Here is a 19,116-nt window from a genome sequence, read left to right on the forward strand (position 1 = left end):
CCAAAGGGTCAAAGTGTTGCTCCCCCAGTTGGCCGAGACCCCATCCCCCCCCCGTCTTCGCAGTGGAGTGGAGGAAGACGAGGACATTAAGTACGGTGTCTGATCTTTAAGTAGCCTGCGCCCCCCTTGTACCCGCTGTGCCGAGATGGGACTGAGGGGTGTCTGAGGGTCACTTGAAGTGAGGCTTTGGCACGAGAGCACCCCCCAGTGGTCACACTTGACAGGCTTTTGTCCGAATCGTTTTGGATTCCAGTTCCCCAAAATTGCAACATGTGACAGGTAATGCCATCTGTACCCTTGAAATAGCAGCTTCAGACCCCCCACCCCAGTGCCCCGTCACAGCAGTGGGCACCACCACCTTCACACTCGCTAGCCAATGGCCGGCTGCTAATATCGGACTGCAGGCCCCACCAGTACCCGCACACAGCAGAGGGTGAAGGTGCCAACGACACAAGGACTTACCCTGGCTTTGGAGGTGACCCAGGAGGGTCTCCACGATGCCACTCAGAGATGAATGGGACACCTTCTTGTGGGAGAGAAGCGTCTCCAGTGCCTGCCAACGACAAAACACAGCGGCGTTCACAAAGGAGTCCCACAAACGGAGCCCCTCGGCAGGTCGGCCCCTTTGCTTGGCCAGTGACGACTCTGAAGCCTTGATAGGACAGGCTGACCGGGGGGCTTCACAAGTCACAGCCAAATAGGAAAAAATCCCCGCTACAGTCTGCCAGGTGGGAGACTCGGTGGGCGGGCAGCGGCTTTGAGATGTCACAATCAACGAGACTAAACGTTAAGTAAGCAGAGCTCGGGACGGGTGACAGGAAACAACGTTTGATGACCAAAAAAATCAAAACGGACCACACAAGCCAAACTGTGAACTGCAGACCCGCGTGGGGGTCTGCTGGGCACAACACGACCTTCACACCCTCGACCCGGAAACACCATTTCTGGGCAGACCCCCCTTCCTAAAAACACAAAAACAAGACGCTGCCAGGGAATTGTCACCATTATTACAAATGGATGACGCGCTTCGACCCCTAAAGCGGGTCACAATACTTATGAGGGGTGAAGGAGAAATCACCGAAAATCTGAGCCAAGAAGACTCGACGAGACCAACACTGAGCTCCTTCAGTCACCCTGCCAGGTGCCACATTTGGCACGAGTCACAAACACCCTTAAACCTGGCGGTGGCCTCAGTGCTGCGATGGCACAAAGGGCACCCTGCGAGTTACCTGCCAGTCAGGGCAGTTCTTTGGGATGTGCTGCCTGCTTTCTGGCTTGTGGTCACAACTGTCACTCTTGTCACTCTGGTGATGGCTTTGAAGACTTGTAGTTTAAAGCCCTGCCAGGCAGTAGGCCAGGAGTTGGACTGCGGGCATCACGTCCGTCCCAAGACTGCACTCTCAGGTGGTGCTCAGCTTTTAACTTCCATTGGTTTCGAATCAAATTAAGGAAAACACTCAGTCCTGTAAGGGGAAGGAGTGATGCCCAGATGGCAGGGGCGTGCCACACTGAAGCCTTCGGGGAGGGTTATTAACCATGGCACCTACCTGTTTCTTAATGGCCGGGTACTTGATGTCTAGGAGGATGCCAGTCGCTTCTTTCTGCAGGGTTTCTGTACAGACAGATAAACAGATGCCCATCAGGCTCAAGTGACCCACCAATCGGATTGAGAAAGGACACCAAAGTGCCCACTGCCGTCTTCCCATTGCCACATCTTCATGGCAGCTGCCGTTTGCTGCTCTGTGAATTGTGAAGGCAAATCTAAGGAGCCAAAGCGCCAGGCTGGACGGGCAGTGAAAGGCACCAAACAGAACATACCTGGGCACTGCCTGCTCGGGTCATCGCTGAGCCCTCATGCACAGGAATGCCAGCGACAGACACACTGAGGATCAGACAGGCTGGTCAGGCTGCACTCCATGACGAGCTCAGGGGTGGATATTTTAACAGTTGGTGCACAGGCAGGCGACATGATCTGGTGGTTTAATGCCCGGTGCCCCAGTCGCTCTGCCACACTGTGCTATGGGGGGTGTGCTATCTGTAACATTACATTACACTTAAAACAACCAAAGCAAACCCACGAGATCCAAATCTTCAGTGTGTGTGTGTGTGTCTGCTGCAACACCGGCGGGCACTTTCTGGGTCTTGGCATCTCTTCTAGTGTGTTTGTAACCATTTTTTACATTTTAGGCTTTCCTGCTGCTCACATATTTTCTTCCAGGATAATAAAGCCCATCTAATCCCACCCGATTCAGATTCACAGGGGCCAAGAACCTGCCCTGGCATCACTGGATGCCCACAAACCCACATTCACAGCCAAGAACGAGGTCTCACAGCTCATTGGCATCGTGGGAGGAGAGCCCAGGAGGTGGGCACACCAGCTCCACACCGTCGACCGTCGTGCACTGCACTGCGAGTACACTTGTTGGCACCTCATCAACATCTGGCAGGAGGATCATAGGATGTGCCACTGCTTACCTTGGCACAGCTCCTTGGCCTTCAGCAGAGCAGACAGCTTCTTCACCAGGTGCACATCTCGAGCTCGCTCGCTCTTCTTGTCGCTGCCCAAAACAAAATGGAGGAAGCAGTTAAATAAAGCGCCTTTCGCAGCCCTCCAGGTATTACAGAGGGCAATGCTAGAGGGCATCTTTTCAAATTTTATGAACACACTCACCAGTCTAAAGAGCGGGTGACGCCCACCGAGGCATCAGGTGGACAGGGACAACCCTCGGCGTAGACCGGACCCAAAGCGGCCATAACCCCCCAGCCAGGTGTGTGCGGAGGTCCGAGGGCTCTTCATCGTCACAGCCCGGTGGCCGTCCCTTCAAGATGCCCGGCTGAACGCACATCTCAGTTAGCGCGGCCCTAACGGGGCACCGGTGGTCTCTTAGGTTTTGTTCCCCGTACTTTCCCTAATCAGTTTAAAGATGGCTGACCAGCGGGGTGATGAAAAAAGTGACCAGCAGAGGAACGTCTGTCAGCAACTGGCAGGGTCACAGCTGTTAAAACGGGAAGCCCACAGGCCGAGGGGGTCGCCCACCATCTTGGATGAGATGATTAAGGCTCATCACATGACCCCGCGCCTCCTAGCAACCATGATACACAATGCCAGCAATGGCAAAATGAAAACAGGGTGGCAAAAAGTGACACCTGCACCCACCACATGACGACCCACCTGAAATGGGAGCCACATTCCTCAAAACTCCATACGGCGAAGAGGCAGCCAATCACAAGACAGGATTCACATCAGCCTTAAATGGCCGCGTCGTTTCATTGGTCGGCCCTCTTCTCGTGTCAGCGTTGAGCCCCCCGCCACACTACATGACGTCTGCAGCTGGCTGTCACGACTGGGGTGCCTTTTTAATGCCGTCTTTATTATCCAATCATTCGCCGACTTTTCTGGTGGCTCAGGGGGTTGGCACCCTAACCCGCTGAATCGATTTTTGAACGGACGTGGAGCCGTTTGCACATTTTGTACATTTTTCCCCCACGGTTTTATTTCCTCCAGAGACCATTTTTGACGTGATTGCCTTGTGGTCGTCATGGTGACCAGCTACGGCCAATACTGTGGGGGTGACGTCACCAACGCTACACTGTGCACCCCCGGGTCACCCAAGATGGGAGAAAAACCATTTGAAGGAGCGCGTGCTTTGGCCCGAGCGTCCACTTTTCGTACTCCATTCAGGTTTGGTTCCTGATTTGTGTCCCGGCAACACGCTGGCAGCTCTCGGCTTTTGACGTGGCAGCGATTGTCGGGCGCAGCCTTCACTTAAGATCATCTGAACAACTCGGGGACACTCGGCCTGACGGCCAGTCAGTCACATCGTGTGGCAAGTCAGACCACCTGGTGACTCACAAATCAAACTGCCATGGGCTGTGCCCTTCTGTGTGTGTGAGACAGAGGACTGCCAGTGGGCACCTCACAAGGGTGAAGGGTATCACCGAGAGAGCAGCGAGGACGTCTGTCTGATGGCTCGTGTTCACCGCACCTCAACAGAAAAGGAGAAGATGGGCCGAGATGGCAGCGGCGCTCACTGCCCACAGAAGACGGTCACGGGCACTGCTGGCTGGCATCTAAACTGGCTATCAAAATCCGATGAGCACGCAAGTGATGATATGAAAGAAGTCGAGACGTCAGAGGCCCACGTAACACCACAGGCTTTCTCGACATCGTAACGTCTGCAGGTTGACAAAGAAATACCCCTCAGGTGTCACTGTGGGCGACCACATCTCGGAGGACAAAGAGGCGTCCTGTTGCTATGACAACTAAGCAGGAAATGGACGTTTCCAAAAGAGAGACTTTTCTTTTTAAGGGGAACGGCGGACCGAGAAAGAGAACGGGAGAGAAGCAGAAGGCGGGCGAGGAGCTGGGCTAAGAAAACGGCGCGATGAGGCCTCACCCCGGGACGCCCGCCATTCGTGGGTGGAGACAGTAAGGCGAATCCCCGAGAGAAGCCGGACCGGAGTCATCGTCACTTCACACAGACTCTGTGTAACCCTCCTCCTTCTGATTGGCCTTTTATGAGGGAGGGCGGCCCGGGAAAATGGGATCAGGAACGAGCACCCGGTCCCCTTAAACACTGTACCCTGAATTACCACACACCCACTTACTTAACCAACTGAAGTGCCATCTGGGCATCTGTCGAGCACCAGCGGGCACAGAGAGGAGCGAATATCCTTCAACCATCGTCCACTTCCCTGGCGGTTGGTGGAGTGTGGAGATGGCGCCCCTTTCTGGGTGATTGGTACAAACAGACTGCAGTCGCCAAGTGTGACGTGCCCGCCGACTGGGCATCGCGTAGTAATGTGCCGCTGGACAGGGGAGCTGCGGATGTGGACATTCGGTGACACTGTTGTGATGTCACCGCACAGTCAGGTCTTTCAACTTCCTCGTCACCGATGAGGCCAATCACAGTGGAGTCGGCCACCAGCGAGCCTGATGATGCTAATGCCCTGACGCTTTGCCCCCCAATCCTAGCTGAACAGACTGTACAGCAGTGGCCAGCAGCCTCGTGGAGCGCCAGGGTTGGTGGGCAGCCCGGAGGAGTCCTCACTGAACGGGGTCCACTTGTCAGAAAGTCAAACACCAAGCCACAGAAGGATCTGCACACACCACGGGCACCAAGCTTGAGCACCAATGGTGTGATGGCAGAGCTCCCATCGGGATGCTGTTCATTGGCATGGATGGATATCTCAGGGCAAGGCGAGGGAGGTGGCATCACCCACAGACGTGTTACACCACTATGCAAAACCGAGGCGGGCAGCAGGGATGTTGTGGGTAATGGGGGGTCACCGCCAGTTCATTGGCACGGAGGGAACACGATGGTCCAACGGTCACTCTCTGGCACGTGTGCCCTTTAGGATGTTGTTGTGCTTTGACAGAAGTTGATTATTTATTTGTGTGGCTTTAAGGCCGGGGTCTCCTTGTAATTTTACAACAGGCCTCTCTGAAGGACCCCTCAGTCGACCCCCTGCACGTCCTTATCAGGTGGCTTTCAGGTGTGAACGTATTCTGAGCCCCCATTGGTCTGAAGTACGGCGGTTTGGGATTGGCTTGTCTCAGAAGCCTTTAAGTACCGTGACACCCTATTGGCTGTAGGGGGTGGACAGAGGGTCTATAAATGTGCCCCCCCCCCGACCTCCTGATGAAGGAGCAGCTCAGATGCCATCAACTGACAAGGACCACACAATGAAGAGCACAGCACAGCGGCTGACCACAAACGAGGACAAGTCCGAGTGCCACCTGTGTGCCACCTCAGCATTTACCAGCCAAGGATCCATATTAATAATACAAAAGGAAAGGAGAGGAAGAGGAAGAGAGAGGAATGGAATACGAGGGGTCTCGGACCACAAAAGTCTCGATACACCCCGCACTCAACATCAAATGGCTAACTCACTCACGCCACCACCACCGTTGGCATCAGGTCATGTTTCATTCATCGTCTTCACAGACACAAGCCGCTAACCTGAGTGCCAAGTGGAAAGGCACGCTGACTGTTCGCAGGGTCCCGGTGCTCGCGTCCATGAGGCAAACTTGCTGGGTATGGGGCTGCCACCCCTGGCTGGTCACGTTGTTCAGTCCCATGATCCTGTAGCCAGGATACAGCAGCCTGTAACAGGAGACAAGATGGGCATCACAACAGCTGGCACGCACAGGTCTCCTCATCATTGGCACAAACAGCTTTTCATTGTGAGTAAGTAGTTAGAACTGACATGGCATTGGGAACAAATCCAAGGATTTTCATCGCGGCCCCCCTCGCCAACCCCCGAAGGCCCACTCCTTCAGTTTGAGGACGGGACCCCCTCTGATGGTGGGCCCTCGTGTTCGGTCAGCAGGGTCAGTGTCTGCCCCTCTCCTGCATGTCCACCTCTGTGTTTTCTCTCGGACTCGCCGGGGTCTCTTCCTTTGCCCTCGACTTCCTAGGACGAGCCTCTCTGGGTGGAGCACTAAGAGGGTCAGCCGCTTGTGGAGCTTTTCGCCGGTTTTCCCCGTTCGTGTGACGGTGGTCCCAGATAGACCTTCTGCCTGCTGATGGGGTCTTGCTGATCTTCCAGGTGACACATGGCCCCAGTTGCAGTGACCAGGGAGGAGCACTCAGGGGACGGCTGAAGTGCGGATTCTCCATGACTCGTCCACCATATTCTGGTGCCAGTGCCAGGCAAGCCTGCCCGGAGTGCCATGAGGAGGCCATCTCCATATGGGCCTGACAGCCCACCCTGTGCCCAGGAGTTTCAGTGCCTTTCTATGACAACAAGCCACCCTGTACCAATCAAAGCGCAAACTGCCCCGCGTGAAGTCACGTGGTCATCGACTGGGACCGACTGTGACCGAGGAGCCGCCATCTCGCTTCATTTGCTCTCAATTACCTGCAGTGCTTCCCAACGTTAAAGGCGCCAACACGAGGGCCCTGCTGAGTGCCCCACACTTCTAGGATCCCCCTTCGAGGGGCATAAATAATCAGGAACTGAGCCACACGTCCCGGACCCTGAGGTGACGAAGGTGAAGGTCTGTGCCCAGATTCACGCTCCTGCAACGCCTCGGCCGCTTGAATCCAGCCCACCTGGGCATCTCGATACCCTGAAAAGAGAAAGCAGAAAGGCGGTGACAGGCATTAAGGCAGATGAACGAGGAAGGGGTCCGCCCGGTGTCATCGGTCCTCTGACCCCGGGGGTCTTCTATGTAATAATCTGACCAGGACTGTTGTGTATTTCATACCAAAAGGCCGCCTGGATGGCATGTCACCGCCTTGATGACTGAGTGACGTCACCCAATCAGATACCCGTGGCCGTGACACAGAGACCTCTACACACACACAGAGGTTAGATTGCCAGTCTGTTCAGGGGTCCGACCCGGTGGGTGTGCCAGGGTGTACGGATGATGAAGGCCTGGGGGTGACGAGGAGATCAGAGAAGGGGGGACACGCGATGGCTCCGGAGGGGTCACCTCACCTCTCGCTCTTGATGAACCTCGTCGTGTCTGAAAGTGCCATTTCTGCACATTTCAATCAACGGTGGGTCATTTCCACTGACCGGAGGGGCAACCGTTTTATTCAGGCAGATGCAGGGTCCGATTTCTTCATTTGTTCTTTTCTAGTAATTGTCGGTCAGTCAGTCATCGCCCAGCCCGCTATATCTTACCACAGGGTCACGGGGGTCTGCTGGAGCCAAAACAGGGTGCAAGGCAGGAACAAACCCCAGGCAGGGCGCCAGCCCACCGCTGGGCACACCCACAGGACAATGTAGGGCCACCAATGCACCTGACTGGCATGTCTTTGGACTGCGGGAGGAAACACGGGGAGAACATGCAAACTCCACGCAGGGAGGGAGGACCCGGGAAGCGAACCAGCAGCGCTACCCACTGCGCCACCGTGCCGCCCGCCCGCCCGCCCTCTCTCCCTCCCTCGTAATTCTTCATTATATTATTCATTTGATTTAACGTACAGAATAGAAAACTAAAATCCTTGTCTTGCGGCTCCCTCGTCAAATATCCGTCTCCATATCTGAGGATACCAGAAGGTCGAGATGGGGAGGCGCACTCCTGGTTTTTATATTATAATATTATTATTTTATAAATAGAGTCTGCTGGGTTTAAAACGAAAGGCCACGTCTCAGTGGTGTGCTGCCACTGGCATTCAAACAACTGTGACAAGGACAAACCGTTCAGCCCAGCAAGCCTCGGCCCCATCCTGCCGAGACCTGAAGGTCCCCAAAGGCCACCTAAGGCCACGTGTCCGGAGCTCCTCACGTGAAGAAGTCACTTTAAAGTGACAAGCAGGACCCGCTGGCCCGACTCCTCGTGCCGTCACGTCCCTCTTCATCTCAGGCCCACAGTTGGCTCAGCTGCTCTCCTTTCTCTTTTCTTGTAGTATGGAGACCCTCGCTAGACCACTACAGACAGCTTAAGCACTGCGGGCACCGAGGCCTCGTCAGGGCACAGCGACCTCATGATGCCACACAACCTAACGTCTCGCTCGCTCGTCAGAGGTCTTCATCGCTTCTGTCCACTACGACGACGACGACGACTCGCAGGTCCTTCTCAGACCTCACATTTGGATTTCCGACGGGTGGCGCAGTATCAGCATATGCCCCTAAGTGATACTTTCACACACGTTGAATGTCACCTGCCACACGGGGGGTAGTACCCTGTTATTAACCCGGGCCTCGACTGATCCGGTATGGAAATCTGATTTGATGCCCACCTGTTGATCTGGCAAAATTCTACACCGGATGCCCTATCTGATGCCAGGCTGCAGTATAAAGGGGCCCTAGGAGGAGACACGACTGACCAGAACGATTTGGGACCACAGCTGGACACCTGTGACAGGTAAATGTCACACAAAGAGCTACAGACACCAAGGAGTGTGGCGGACAGTCGGACCCTCAAAACCCGACTTGGTGCGACAGGGACTGGCGAGCGCTGGGGGACTGAATGGGCTGCACTAAAACAGAATAAATCATCGACGACGTTCATCTGAGGGTTTAAGCATCTCGCCCCGCGTGGGGGTCCATCCGTCCGTCTGCCTGCCTGCCTGCCATGACACTTTACCGCCGTGTGGCTTCGGCGCTGCCCGCTGTCGTCAGCCATCTTGTCGTTGAAGGTCCCCCCTGGTCAGACGAGATCAGCTAAGCACACAAACCTTTCCACATGCGTATGGCGAGACCCCGGGCGACATCAAGCAAGAGGACTCTTCCAAAGTCATCCGTCACAGCAGCCAGAGTGTTACACGGCGAAAGGCAAATGGCCTCCCCGTGGCGTCTCGAGTCGGGCAAGCCAAACCTGCGGAGACGAAGATACAATCAGGGGGAGAGCCGAGAGCGGGCACAACAGCAGCTGGCGGAACACCGAGAGAGAGGGCAGCAGACCTGACCGCCAGAGGGGTCGCCGGCTCCAACTTCGGCTTCTGCTTCTGCACGGGCTCCTCTTCGTTTTTATGCTTCCAGCCCAACCAGCCACTGAAAAACAAGAAGTGCAGACCACCCGACACTTACAGCAGGCGTCCAGGAGGGAGAGTTACAGGACAGCTGGCACAGCTGGCAGGGGACCGAGCGGCGACTCCTGGCACCTGACTGAGAACATCCCTCCCCAGAAAGGACAGTGACCTGGTCACCGTGACAACAGGGATCCCAGGGAGCATTTTAATGAAAGCTCTTAACGCCCGCCCGGCAGGCCACGCTGGGTGGTCCTGATGCTTTAGAGGAAGCCCCTCTCGTTTACCACCCCGGGACACAGACAGTCAGGCCACACACTTCCTGGCATGTGGGTGACATCAATGACAGGCACCAAGAGCAGAAACAACTGAAACAAAGCAGGAATCTGCGCTTCTGAGCCTGCGCCACACGGCAAAGGCAGCTGCTGAGCCACCGGACCCTCCGGACGGGAAGGTAAGAAATGGCGGCCCCTTGCAGTTTTAGGAGAGCGCTCGGTTTGCGCGCAGAGCCCCCCAGTCTGTGGACCACGCTGGGCTGGGCCTCGATAAGCCGCTGGAGACGCCAGATCTGGCAAGGCAGCCATCCTGAAAGTCGCCCAGTTCAGGCGGCCATTGGATCTTTCTGACAGATCGGGCACAGGTTGGCACGTCTGACCCATTAACCTTCTCTCTCTCACTTCATACAAACGACTGGCCCTCTGGCGAACTTCTTCACTTTACAGATGGCATGGCACCAACAGGGCTCATCTCAAACGACGACAAGAGGTGGGGCGACCATCATAATCTGGCGCTTAGCACTCAAAACTGCCAGCCAGCCACCTGCTCAGCCGTTGGGATGTCATTAACGCCCCTGGGCACCGTGCCATCACAAATGTGGGCCGATACCATCACAAGACCATCAGAGTAGGTCCTTACTGCGTCAAGCTCCCTCGCCAGTAGTGCCATCACAGAGTCACCCACTTGGACCTGCTGGGCATCATCAAGGCCTGCCAACTGAGCGCACACCCACGTCCAGGGTAAGGACGGCTCACCCAGGACACCATCAGCTGCTCCAAAGACGCCGTGCAGTGAAAGTGAACACAACACGCCACCTAAACTGAGGTGGTCTGAGCTTCATCACACGCGGGCGTCTGGGAGACCCTCAACGGGCTCAAACTGATGCAGCTACCCGCCGAAGCAGGCCTTGGCACTGCCCTCTGACTCCTTGCAGAACAACTGAAGAGTCTGCACCCTAATGACATCACGTCCGGACCCAACCCTCAAGACCCCCCACCTCTTCACGAAGTCCCGTCCGGTTCCAGATGACCTTTCAGCCGTGACATCACTTCCTGCGGCCAAACACCTGTAAGCGCCGCCTGCTGTGATGCCCTCGTTCTCTTTGCTTATCCTGCGGTAAACCTTTGGCGGCGTCTGTGCCCTCTGTGCCCTCACTTTACAGCTTCGACTCGTCATCTAGAGGGCGCAGCCCTGATCGTTTTTCATCGTATCTGACCTTCTCGTATTTCTCGTGTACGCTGCACTGACACTAGAAGCCCATTAAAGGGACCTCTGTGTTGGGCCGGGTGGTCTCTTCTCTTCTGCGATGCCCCCTCGCCCTTTCATGGGCGCTTCTTTAAATTCCTCTAAAGCGGGTATCGACACCTCAGTGCTTTGCCATGGCACCAGTTTGCTCACAGACCACCTGAGACAGCAGCAGGACCACCAGTAAGGTGACTGGCATTGGGTGTGGGTGCACATGGGCAGTGCCATACACAAAGGGGTGCATACTGCGTGTAACAGGGGGGATTCTGGGACGCTTTTCTAAACAGGATTAAAAACACGATGAGGCCAGAAAATCTTTAGGAAGCTAAGATGTGAGGCCAAGCGGAGCAAACAAAAAAGAAATCAATAAAAGGAAGATCTACGAGTGGCACCTTTCTGTGCCCACCACCGCACCTCACCTGGCAGCACTGAAGAGCGCCGACGTCAGCTTACTCGCCACGGCAAGGGCAACGTGAGACAGCAGTGGCTGGGAGCTCCCCTGGCAGGAGAAGAAAAGAAAAACAGTAAGGGCGGGCACCTTGTGATGATGATGATGATGATGATGATGCAAAGCCAATCGGATACACGTACCTCAACGGCGTAGAAGAATCCGGTGAAGGGTCCGGAGCCAACTGTGATGTACTGCGACATGGCCGGGGGGCTGCCTTTGATAGTGGCATGGTAGCCCCCCAGGACGGAGGCGTTCTTCATCTGGTCGAACGGACAGAGCGATGTGATGCCTACGTAGCCAGACAGACAAGCGAGAGGCGCTTACCAATCGGGATACCCACTGGACGCGGGCGACTAGTGTGCCCTCCACATGGCAGGTTAGTCAAGCAGCAATCCCTTCATTCACACCCCCAGGGGGGGCCGCGGCGTCCTGTCACGTTGTCACTCGTCAGGACATCCTTTGTGTTTTGCCTTCCTGAGTGGGCCGCACTTGATCTTTTCTTCCTCTTGTTTTGGGTTTTATGTTAATTCTCTTGGCTTTTGTGCCCGTTTCTTGCACCGATGTGCCCACAGGGCACTCCGAGAGGCGGAGCTCGGCCCACCGGGATGATTTATTAGTTCGCTTTTGCTCGAGTGTTTTGTGGCGCCTTACGGGTTTCTCCCCAGAGGATTGTTTTTATGTCGTGTTTGATTGTTTGGTGCTTTGGGGTCGTTTAGGCCCCCGAGTCGTCACTTTAGTTTTATTTGAAGGGTGTCACCATCTCACTTTATCTTATTTACTGGACACCATACTGACTTGGGACGCCTGTGGCAGTGCACGGCCTCGGGGGCATCACAAGCCTCGCCAGTCTTGGTGCCAGCGGAGCTCTCCACCCAGCAGGCCTAGCGGGGGGGCTGCTTTGGCATTGCTTCTTTTTGGCTCCCAGTCAGCCCCAGGCGGCCGTTAGTGTCCCCAACAAACGCGGACCTTCTCCCCAAACTCTTGGTTCGCAATTTCGCACTAGAGAGTCCTGCCATTTATCTTTAAATCATCATTTCTTTTAAAGATACGTTACTATTACTATTATTATTATTATTATTACTATTACTATTATTATTACTATTACTATTACTATTACTATTACTATTACTATTACTATTACTATTACTATTACTATTACTATTACTTATTACTATTACTATTACTATTATTACTATTATTATTACTATTATTATTACTATTACTATTATTACTATTACTATTATTACTATTACTATTATTAGAAGGCGTTATTTCCTTTGGGCCAGGGAACTCCAAGGTTCTCCTCTCCCTTTGCAAATCTGTAAGCGTGTGCTGATGTGTGCTGAAGACCCCAAGCCAGCTTCTCGAGTGTCACCACCAGGCCTGCTTTACTTTTCCAACTGGGACTTTCTGGGGAGTGGAGAGTCCAAAACTACAATGAAGTCTGCCAGTAGGTGACTTTTAAAATGAGGTCCATTTTTATTCGTATGATACGTTTTACGTTTACTGCATTGCCTTTTTAATTTCGGTGGGCACAGCCATGGTGGCATCACAGTGAGAGACTCCTGGAATCCCAGATTACAAACCTGTGGGGTGTCTGTCTGGGTGGCACTGCCATGACCTTTTTGCTGCTCAGACCTCTTAAATGGTCCCTTTGACAACAACTTGTGATTGGCATGTTGGCGAGCTAATAAAAGTCCCGCTGGTTTTGACCCTTGGCTCCTTTTTCTTGCCCACTTCATTTCTGGGCAGACCTTCGAGAGTCGTGGGGGCCTCCCTTGACTCTTGTAGGCCGACCGTCACAACAGGAGGTGCCATGTGATGAAGCCATACTGGGCCACTTGGCCAAAATGGTGCCAAGCTGCATTAGGAGGACCTGTGCCAACATGAACTGCCCCTCACTTGGTGTAAAGACCTCAGCTATGAATTTCACTAAGGCCTCAGCTGCAGGAGTCCAACATGAAGGCAAACTTGGTTAACAAAACCCAATAAACTGCCCTGGACATTCCCCTCGGAGCTAAGTGGCAGATTTCGTCGTCTGAGCCTGATAAGATAACCCTGGGTGTGCCAATTCGATAAATTAACACACACACACACACACACACACACACACACACGAGGGGGAGTCAAGCTAACGTTAGAAAATGGACCAAACCTTCACCAAACTGACGCTGTCGTTTCTCAATGGAGTCTCCTGCCTTCTCAATGCACATGTGCCACCCGCCTGGCAGTGCCCAGTTACCAGCTGAATAAAAGGTTTGGTGTCGTCCTCGCCACCACTCATGCTCCACCTTCGCTCACGAGTCTTGAATCGACGACCTGGTGAATAAGGAGGATGTGGCGATGCCAAACACACTTCAGTGTCTCCAGTCAAGCCTTGGTGTCCGTCCTAAACAGTGTGGGTGGGTGGCACGGTCTTGTCCAAATAGCAGGCTTCACGGTGGTCTCCAGCAGGGCACGGTAACTCACACTAGTGAATGAAGTACCCCCTCGGCATGTGGTGTTCAACTCGGGGGCACGAGTGAGGGCGAGGATGAGACCAAACCTTTTATTCTGCTGGTAACCGGGCACTGCCAGGCAGGTGGTGCCAGTCCATTGAGAAATGACAGCATCAGTTTTGTGAAGGCTCGGCCCATTTTTCGAACTTCAGCTCGTATAAATAAAAGAAATACATAAAGACACAATACTACAAGCGATGCCAGCTGGCTAGAATGTGCCTCACCGACGCTGGCATGGTCCACAATGCTGTCCACATCCTGCAGCCCCCACTTCTTGTATGCCAGTGGCGGTGGCTGGATGTTGTCATTTCCAGATGCAGTGGCTGCAGGGAGAAGCAGAAGGTGAAGAGAGTCAGCAGAGCAGCAAATTAGTCACATCAGCGGGCACAAACTGTGCCCACAAACTACCCCAACAGGCCTGGCACACACCAAGTGGCACCCCAGACAGACACTCAACATCACATCCAGCTCACTGCTCAAGTGTGGGGCACAGGTGGCCTCTGCTCACCGTCACCTGCTGCGTTCACTTTGTAGTGGACGGGCTGCGTGTCACAAGTCCTCATCCCGTCCCGTCCCGTCCCTTGTGCCAGTCCCACAGACTTGCAGGTTGGCAGGTGGGAGTGTGGCTGTATGTGGGACTTCCTGCCTTGTGCTCAGTGCTGCCGAGTTAAGCTCAAGCCCCCCTGAATCTGATCGAGTGGTCTTCGATTACACTTCTCGAGATCTGCTCAGACGACACGGCCCCCGGTTGGCACTGCTTGGCCTTTTCCTTCTTCCCCTGCTCTGCAGCATTTTGACTGCATTCCAACAGATGGCACCTCACAAATCTCAAGACCACTACTGGGAATCTGACAGTGAATGGTGTACAACTGAGGTGACAGACAAACTGACACAGTCGTCTGATCAAGGAACAAAAGGCTGTTGACAGAAACTCAGAGAGGGGGGTCTTACTGCAGCCCCCCCAACTAGCAATGTCACTCATGACATCATCACCTTCACTATCACGTGACGGACTTGCGGGTAAAGTACAAGTCGGACACGAAGATGGTGGCGAGAGCACTGCGGGTGTTCAGCACTACCACTGGCAAAGCGCCATCTGTTGGAATGTTTCAAATGAATCCGCTCCGTTTCACTCCCACAGATGGCGCACTGTCACCAGGAGTGCTGCGGCTGTGTATAAAATCCAAAGCTCCTTACGGCTGTGGCCACAGATCAACGGACAGCGTCGCTAACTAAAGGAGAAGCGAAGACGCAGAGCGGAGTGCTCATCTCCACGGAGGCCATTAAAGATCGTGGTGGGCTGCAAAGTCCGGTACAACAGAGGAGCCAACTTCGAGTTTAAGACCACCAGGGATGTCCTTACTGCCTGTCCTCTATTAGGTCACAGCGTTTGCACCATCTGTTGAAATGAAAAGTACGGCGCATCTCACACCTCGGAGTGCCAGGTCACAAGTGAGGTGGTCAGCGTGGTGGGCCGCAGTGCCAGGTCACTCAGACAGAACTTCCAGACCAACAGGCCACCCAGGATTCACCGCATACGCGGCCAACTAGTGACAGTAATAAGGAGGACAGAGGCCTCGGTGGCGCCTGTAATGCTCCAAACCCGCAGGCAGCCGGACCCCCAACGACTTGGCCCGGCCCCCTCACTCACCTCGGGCCACCTGGTTTCGGCAGGCGCGCAGGGACTGGAACAGACTGAAGCCATCGATCGTCACCAGGGCTGTCGGGTACAGGATACTCAGCTCTTCATGCTGCGGGGAGAAGTGAGAGCGGCAGCCATCATCGCGGGGCATGGCACATGGCGTTAATGCCCACCAGGTCAGCTGCCTCCTGGCTTCAATGACACGGCTAGCGTCAGGCCAGCGGGCACAGCTTCTCTCGGCATACCTGCTCAGTGACTCCCGGGTGGCGAGGAATCTCGTAGGTGCGACACTTGAGCTGCAGGACGGGGTCTTCGTTCAGGAGCTGAGCCAGGAGCTGGACGCCACTCTGTTTGGGCACGAGAAGAGCGTTCGTTGAGCAGCCGGCCGTGCACTCGGGTGCCACGTAGCCAGCCGGTGACCAGAGGGGGCCACCCACTTACCTCCGTGTAGAAGCGCACGTAACCCGAGGTGAAGCCCACCACAATGCACGTCCAGTCCGGTCTGCCAATGGAGCTCCTGCCACACAAACACACAGCGAGAGGCTCACAGATCCCAGCCGACCAGACCCCCAGCTCGCTAACTCACCACCCTGGCAGACGCTTCTGCCACTTACCGCTTCTGACTGGCGAGAGGAATGCAGATGGCACTGCTGACGCACTCTCTGAGGAAGAAGAAGAACAAGAGGAGGCCTCTGAGTACCCTTCATTAAAAGGGCGCACCCTCAACCCGCCAGTGGGCATCACTTACCCATCCTCGGCATTAAGCGCCCCGCTCCACGACACTGCCAGCTGCATCTCCTCCTGGCCCGTCTTCCATTTGGCTGTGAGGACAGAGAAGGGGCTTAGAGAGCGGGCGACGGTGCTGTGCCAGCCTAGCGGCCCCTCTGAAGACCCCGCAGGTGGCACAACAAACCCCTCTGCCCTGATGTTTAATCACACCCTAGTAATTCAGATACCCCCCCCCACTAAAAAGGCGGGCACAGACAATGCGAGTCTCTAGGCCTGCCATCTGCTGTCACCCGCTGCTGCCCGTCGTGACGGGCACTGAATACATGACTCACGGGACAGGAAGACGGCCTTCTGCTCACGCGCAATCACCATGAGGTCATTAGTGGGTGACAAGGACAGCACACAGTCCTGCAGCCAGGAGGCACTCTGTGCCAGTCTGCCACTCTCCGGCTCCTGGAAAAACAAAAACAAGAAGAGCCACCGAGTCAGAGCCACCAACGCGTCCAAGCCAGCGAGACCTGCCAATCACCTACCGGCTGCTTGGCCTCCTCCGCCTCTTCTTCCCAGGACCCCCAGTCGGCCTCATCCCAGGTCACTTCGCTATCTGGAATGAGAGGAGAGAGCAGGTGGTCAGCCCAGCGGGGCCAGGAGCCCGACAGTGCCAAGGCAGCGCCAAACGAGCAGAGGAGGCTGGTGCTGCTCAGGGCAGAGCTAAGTGCCAGTGTGGTCACTATATAAAAGAGGGTGCCCCCCAAACCAAACCCAACGCCAAGCCAACACACAGCCTGGCATCTGGCAGAGGTGGGCTCAGGCCAGTCAAACAAACTCAAGGACAACAGCGCCAGTTACTGGCGCCCAAAGAGCGGGCACAGGCTCTCCACTCAGCAGGGCAAGGGGGGCAAAACACAGCACCCCACAGTTTAAGGGAAAGCCCCCGTAACTTGGAACTCCAGTTGCTGTCCACCTTTTTGAGAACATCACACCTGGAGGGTCTTCAAAGGCGCACCACCCCAGGGTGCCCGCGGGGTCCACAGAGTCACGTCGTGAATAAAGCCATGTGAGGAGGTCTGAAAGTGGCATCTCTATACCCAGAGTGTCACGGGGGTCTCCCCGGTATCTCTGCAGGGACGCGGCGCAGCCTCGGTGGTCTTTTCCCATCATGTCGTCCTTTTAATGTTTCATCAAGAGAAACGAGAGCAAAAAGAATCCAAAAGGAGGACGAGAAACGAGTCCGACGAGGCAGGGGTCTTCTGGGGAGCCCCCCATCTCTGTCACAGGGCACCAGAATGAAACATGCCCTCTGGAGGGCTTTTCTGCCCACTGAAATCAGGGAACAAACAGGCAGATAAGAACGTAAAGAGCAAGAAAACTAGCAGCCCCCCTCCTGAGAGGCGCATTGCCATAAAAGACCCCCAGACGCACATCACAATGCCATACCATTTATTGTAATGTAGTCCAAAATCACACAAGGAGGGCCCCAGTGGGCTTTAACAGACCCTGTCAGGACCCTCGAAGACAACACCCTGGGAAAGGCAATTCAGAGAGAGAGACCCCCTTACCAGGTAGGTGGGGTGTCAATACAATACGACACACAGGACAGGACACAATAGAAATGTGACAAGGACAGGATATCCCATAATGCCATTAGGATTGGATCAGAGAGTCCTGGTGACCTCAAGCTGCCATTCCAAGGCGAGTCGGCGCCAGCTGGGCCAGCCAATCCGGTGACAGGACCCCTCTACCCGACGATTCCTGCGATGCCCCGTTAGATCCTCCATTTCAGATGTTAGTGTGTCCCCATTGGCACTCGGGTCCATCTTCATTCGCTCTTTAACCCCTTAATACTGATGGTCGCCCACTGGCCCCGACGTGCCACCCTGACAAATCTCAGGAGCTGCACTAAGCGGGTAGTAACGAGTGGGTCCGTCAAATCGGAACGTCTAGCTGTCCCCCTCGGCTCTGCCCACGTAGCACTGAAGCGGGACAAGCTTTAAAAATCAACAAACAAACAGGTATGGCTAGCTAAGAGGAGGCAAGGTGCGCTCCAACATGTGGCGTGAGGTAGAGCAACTCAAACGGAGGCTGGCGTGTGAGTGAGGAGGGCAATGCCCAGTTAAACACTCCTGACATCACGCCTCCCCCTCCCCTCGACCCTCTGCCTCTCTCTCAGATTGGCGCAAATCTCTCATTCCCGCAAGTGAACTCTGGTACTCCGCGCGACGAGAGAAGTCGCAAAATCAACCGGAATGTTCCAGCAAATTCTAGAAACAGAAAAAAAAAAAAAAAAAAGATCGAAATCCACAAAGTAGTTCTGTTGTGAAAGGCAGACAGACAGACATGAAAGGCGCTATAAGACAGACAGACAGACAGACATGAAAGGCGCTATAAGACAGACAGACAGACATGAAAGGTGCTATAAGACAGACAGACAGACATGAAAGGCACTATAAGACAGACAGACAGACACTATAATAGATTAAGATTGATAGAATTGGGGCTGTACACACACACACACACACACACACACACACTAATAACCCTACAAATGAACCAAACGCGTGTCTCTTTCACATACGCTGCTGCTGCTGCTACAGGCGTCTGTCTGACACACAAGTATTTCTTTGCAATCCACCGGGGCTACAAGCTGCATCTCAGTCTTCACCAAAAGCTCACAAGTTGGCACAGACAACGTCAGCAAACCGCCCTGCACAGCCGAGTGCTCACTAAGCCAAGTGACAGGGCAGAAAGGAAGAGCGGCAACATCTGCTGAGCGTCAAGCACATTGCAGGAGGCCAATTTCAAGACGAGGATGGCCATAATAGGAAGAACAGCAGCAAGAGGAGGAGCAGC

The 19,116-nt window shown here is 54.6% G+C and overlaps 1 protein-coding gene across 1 annotated transcript in view; it reads right to left on the reverse strand.

Annotated features, from left to right (window-relative positions):
* Positions 1-19,116, reverse strand: part of rab3gap2 (RAB3 GTPase activating protein subunit 2 (non-catalytic)) — a 35,729-nt gene that overhangs the window by 13,747 nt on the left and 2,866 nt on the right. Inside the window, exons 2-18 of the mRNA XM_039749561.1 lie at positions 16,800-16,870; positions 16,599-16,719; positions 16,286-16,358; positions 16,152-16,199; positions 15,979-16,054; positions 15,783-15,884; positions 15,547-15,646; positions 14,120-14,218; positions 11,538-11,686; positions 11,366-11,445; positions 9,361-9,450; positions 9,135-9,274; positions 6,865-7,075; positions 5,964-6,107; positions 2,476-2,558; positions 1,548-1,612; positions 463-553 (exon numbers count right to left, since the gene is read on the reverse strand). Of these exons, the coding sequence (XP_039605495.1) occupies positions 463-553; positions 1,548-1,612; positions 2,476-2,558; positions 5,964-6,107; positions 6,865-7,075; positions 9,135-9,274; positions 9,361-9,450; positions 11,366-11,445; positions 11,538-11,686; positions 14,120-14,218; positions 15,547-15,646; positions 15,783-15,884; positions 15,979-16,054; positions 16,152-16,199; positions 16,286-16,358; positions 16,599-16,719; positions 16,800-16,870 (1,743 nt within the window). The remainder of the gene's footprint in view (positions 1-462; positions 554-1,547; positions 1,613-2,475; positions 2,559-5,963; positions 6,108-6,864; positions 7,076-9,134; positions 9,275-9,360; positions 9,451-11,365; positions 11,446-11,537; positions 11,687-14,119; positions 14,219-15,546; positions 15,647-15,782; positions 15,885-15,978; positions 16,055-16,151; positions 16,200-16,285; positions 16,359-16,598; positions 16,720-16,799; positions 16,871-19,116) is intronic.

The sequence above is a fragment of the Polypterus senegalus genome, chromosome 3 (genome assembly GCF_016835505.1).
Source record: "Polypterus senegalus isolate Bchr_013 chromosome 3, ASM1683550v1, whole genome shotgun sequence".
In the NCBI taxonomy this organism is placed as follows: Eukaryota; Metazoa; Chordata; class Cladistia; order Polypteriformes; family Polypteridae; genus Polypterus; species Polypterus senegalus.